Consider the following 4325-nt stretch of genomic DNA (forward strand, 5'->3'; position numbering starts at 1 on the left):
ATAGATAGATAGATAGAGACGTATGGCCTTCAAGCTCATGCGTGTGTAGACGATGGAAGAGAGGTGAGATAGATTCTCATTGAATGGATCGTGAACGTATTAAGAGACGCGGGATAAGTAAGAAAAGAGAGGGTCTCACGCTTTTCCCTTCTCAGTGTCTAGCTTACACAAGAGAAATACACCTACATAAGGAAAATCCATACATACACTGACACTTACCTATCTGCCTATACCTACACAGTCTACCAAGTCGTACATAATAGTACATGTTTCTCCACACTACCCACAGATATATAGATACATAGACGTATCTATCTTCATACATACAGTTTGCACATAGAGGGCAATGCTTGCAGAAACCGGGTCTCCAACACACCCACAAAAAATACCTCTACCGAATCTCCATACACATACAAGTACGCATACATACAGATATATACATATATATAGACGTCTATCGAATCTCCAAATCGACCTATCTATCTAGATATCTACATGTATATATATATATGTACCTGTATAGATCTCTATCTCTCTATACCTATGTCATATGAAGTGTGTATTGCTAGCATGAAATCATACGTGAAAAGACTTTGTATTTCTCTACGTTAAGCCACAACAAAAGCAATAGTGTATCTCAATGAGAAGTATTTCTTTCTCCCTTCTTTCCCTGTCTCCTTCTGTCTCATTTGTTTTACTTCTTTCTTTCTTTGGGTCTCTCCCCCGACTTCTCCTTTGCAAAGATTCGACTTACACCCTACGAAGTAATCATACTGAAGGACAGGCCCGGCGTTGTGACTTAGAGTCGATCGCTCAACGGGTCTTAGAGCCATGAAGACTAAGCCTAGCCGAGCCCATCTAGAGGCCGCGCCATACAACCCCAGTCTCTGCCATACTACGTCGATTGTTTTTTCAAGGCCGTGGGCCGCTGCTTTCAACTCCGATCTCCCCGATGTCCCAGGAGAGAGATTCGCAATGCCGTGCTGTAGATAGCAACGTGTAAACTCAGCTAGAGCAAGATGAGTTAGTAGTGTGTGGGCTTCACGTTCTCCGCTTCGGCTATTGTAAATCGACACCGCAGCGACTTGCACGCTATGCCGACGACCAAGTGCCGAGCTTTCCAGTGAGGCATGCCACTCTCCCAATGTCGGATCTGTCTCTAAAAAGAATAAAGAAAAGAGGACACAAAAAGAAAGAAAGAGTGAGAAAGAAAGAAAGGAGTGAAAAAGAAAGAGGGAGAAAGAAAATATCTATTTGTCTTAGGTTTGGCTACTGAAGGAGTGTCGACAGGAAGGCAAGCTTTACCTTTTGGAAAGTCGAATTTTTGAAGTATCGGTAGGATAGCTCTATCGATAGCAGTCACAGGATAAAGTTCCGGTCTTTCTCTAGAGGGTTCTTCACGAGTTGCTGCAGACGATGGACCTGCAAAAAAGCAGTCAATCCACCAGATAGACAGAAAGACAGATAGACAGAAAAAAGGACATACATGGATATATATATATATACAGAGAGAAAGATAGATCGAGGTGCAGATACACTACAGATACACATAACAGCGCTGCTACCTCTTAGTAGAGGGAGCAGCCTAATTTCGACTCTTTCTCTCCATACATACATATACATACATACATATACATACACATACACACACATAGGTAGTCATACGTACACACCTACATATTCACAGGTACCTGCATATTCATACATACATACATCGACATAAGTACATACATATATAGACATGCCTACATAGATAGGCATGTCTACATAGATTAAAGATAGATACACTAGAGACAGATACACGGAGAGACTAAAGATAGAGAAGAGACCAAAGAAATGAAAGACGACACCTGACGGCCGTGAAGAGACAGAAGGATGTTTTTTCGTAGATTACCAGACTTCTTAAAGGAACCTCCCCCTGGGACAATTCATGGGCTAAATTGGAGTTCTTAAGAAAAAAAAGAACGAAAAGAAGAAGAATAGGGGCGTTCTTTCTTACCCGGAAGGACCCCAGGCTTTTCTGCGTCTGGACGCGGCTGTTCAGAAGCAGAAGATGTCGTCTGACGGATGACCCGACCTAAAAGAGTATCTGGCCGAACAGCTGTACATACACCCAGCGACAATCATACACAGGAGAACCCGAAATGGGCATGCAGGCTGCCTGTTTTGAGGGGAGAGCATTGTAGTGTCTAGCTCTCTCCCCCAAGCTCACGAGGACCACAGCAAAGAAAGCCACAGCCGTAGGAATGAAAGAAAGAAAGAAAGAAAAATACAGATATGCGTATAGAGAAGAAGAAGTAGGATGTCTTCGTGGCTCGCTGTTCTTTTCTGGTCCGAAGTGGAGTATCAGAAGACATACCTTCGCGAAATCTCGGAGGCTGTCTCTCCACCCACGACTCTATTGCCATTAACCACCGCCCTGAAGTTCCAAGCTTCACGAGCACTGAGAAAGAAAGAAAGAAAGAGTGAGAAAGAAAGGAAGAAAGAGTGACAGAAAAAGGAAGAAAGAAAGACGTTGTCCAGACGCATTCCCTATCTTTTGTCGGAGTGTAGGGAGAGAGATCAAGACAACGAGAGAGAGAAATAGAAAATACTTTCCTAGGAAGCGAAAAGAAGAGAAGAGAGGTAGGTAGGGCGAAAGAGAGTGAAGCCACACTGGAGTGTAATCAAACATGTGAAGACAAGGCCCATTCTTACGATGGGTTCACATTCTCCACCCCTGTACCCTCTCCATCCTGTCCTTTCTTTAGCGTTCCTCCTATCACACACCCTATCAAACACAACCCCCCCCAAGGGATGCATACATATGTATATATACATACCTTGCATGTTTGATGTATCTATATCTCTCTATATATATCTAGATTGTGTATTATATATGTATCCACGGAAGTATGTACACGGATGCATAGAGAGGGCGTGTGCGTATATGAGCGCCGGCCGTGACTGTGTAGTGTGGATGTGTACGACAGTTGCCTTGTTCCCCCTCTGGCTTGTCACGTTGGCTACAGAGAGAAGGACGTGGCGACTCTTGTCTCAAGAAGATGCGAAGAGAAGGTTGTCTCGTTCAAAGAACTAAAACCATGGTAGATCTTCAAGTGGAAAGACAAGTCGAAAGACTTGATAATACCTACGATCCGTTATGTCATCTTGAGGTTCTTTCAATCTTCTCCTTTGCTGGAGTGCGGCACCAGGCGAAGGCTCCTGTGGAAAAGCCGAACTTCTGTGTCGACTTCTTGTGTTGGCCCGGAGGACTGCTGAGGCCGGAGGAGGGTCATTTATCGGAGCATTGACACTTAGAGACTCTCTCAAGAGCTCATTCTGAACGGCGACGATAGAGGAAGGAGGAAATCCCAATTGAGTTAAGCTTGTTTCGATAGTCGTTTGTGCCATGCTAAGACTGCGTCCAAGACGACTATCGAAGGGAAGGCTCTTCTGTCGGCTCAAGACAACAGCAAGTCCAAGGAGAAAGTTCAACTGGGCTATATACCCAACGGCTCGCCTAGCTGACTGAGCCGTATGACCGGTAGGCTCGAAGTTCCGATTGATGCGTGAAAGAGTCGTCAACTTCGAAATACCAGTGCATGTCTGAGTCCATACTTCCTCTCCCTTCTTCCCTAAAAAGAAAGAAAGAAAGAGTGAGAAAGAAAGAAAGAATCGCTTGTGGAAGAATGAAGACATGTGTGAGGTGGATATCTTGTAGGTTGGGTGTGGTGCATCGAAGACTACGTGAGCTCGAGAGTTTGTGTATAAGAAAGAGAAACAAGAGAATTTTGATAGGTAACAAAATACATAGAGAAATTCCCCGGGAAGGAAGAGAGAATGAAGAGACCAGAGAAGATCCCACGTCGTGTATATCAGCTATTGTGTCTGAAAGAGAAATCTCCATCAAAAGAGTCCTCAGTCAAATACGTCTCTCTCTTCCTTCTCTTTGTGGTCCTTTGCTTCCTTTCTTTGTCTCTTCTTTCACGGCGTTTTTCTCTCTCGTCTAGCCGCCTAGCCCCCTCCCTAGTGACACGAGATGGAAAGAGATTTTCGCATTCTTACTTGCCGATACTATCAACGCCCTTGGAAAGGAAAAAGAAAGAAAGCGAAAACTCACCTTGAAGAAGGCGACCTAGGTATTGTTGAAAATGGAGTTCGAGTAGCTTGAGTACCTGGCCATCAAGACCTCTCCAGTCTGGGCTGCCTGCATGCGCATAGACGAAGACACGCACGCCCACTTTGGGGAGAAGCTCATCTAACCCCCTGTGTCAAAGGGCGCATGCATGATGCACCGGCGTATACTCGGCTTTCCACAGGCATTCATACATTTACAGATATAC

General features: G+C 44.6%; 1 protein-coding gene across 1 annotated transcript in view; it reads right to left on the bottom strand.

Annotated features, from left to right (window-relative positions):
• The window catches only part of CSUI_009597 (uncharacterized protein), a gene marked incomplete at its 5' end in the record, with an annotated part of 7431 nt that extends 3238 nt beyond the window's left edge, over positions 1 to 4193 (bottom strand). The window contains 6 exons of the mRNA XM_068069710.1: positions 762 to 1159; positions 1306 to 1422; positions 2000 to 2101; positions 2360 to 2443; positions 3135 to 3617; positions 4103 to 4193. Of these exons, the coding sequence (XP_067918316.1) occupies positions 762 to 1159; positions 1306 to 1422; positions 2000 to 2101; positions 2360 to 2443; positions 3135 to 3617; positions 4103 to 4193 (1275 nt within the window). The remainder of the gene's footprint in view (positions 1 to 761; positions 1160 to 1305; positions 1423 to 1999; positions 2102 to 2359; positions 2444 to 3134; positions 3618 to 4102) is intronic.
• Positions 4194 to 4325: the final 132 nt, after the last annotated feature.

Source organism: Cystoisospora suis, assembly GCF_002600585.1.
Source record: "Cystoisospora suis strain Wien I chromosome Unknown contig_5801, whole genome shotgun sequence".
Taxonomy (NCBI): domain Eukaryota; phylum Apicomplexa; class Conoidasida; order Eucoccidiorida; family Sarcocystidae; genus Cystoisospora; species Cystoisospora suis.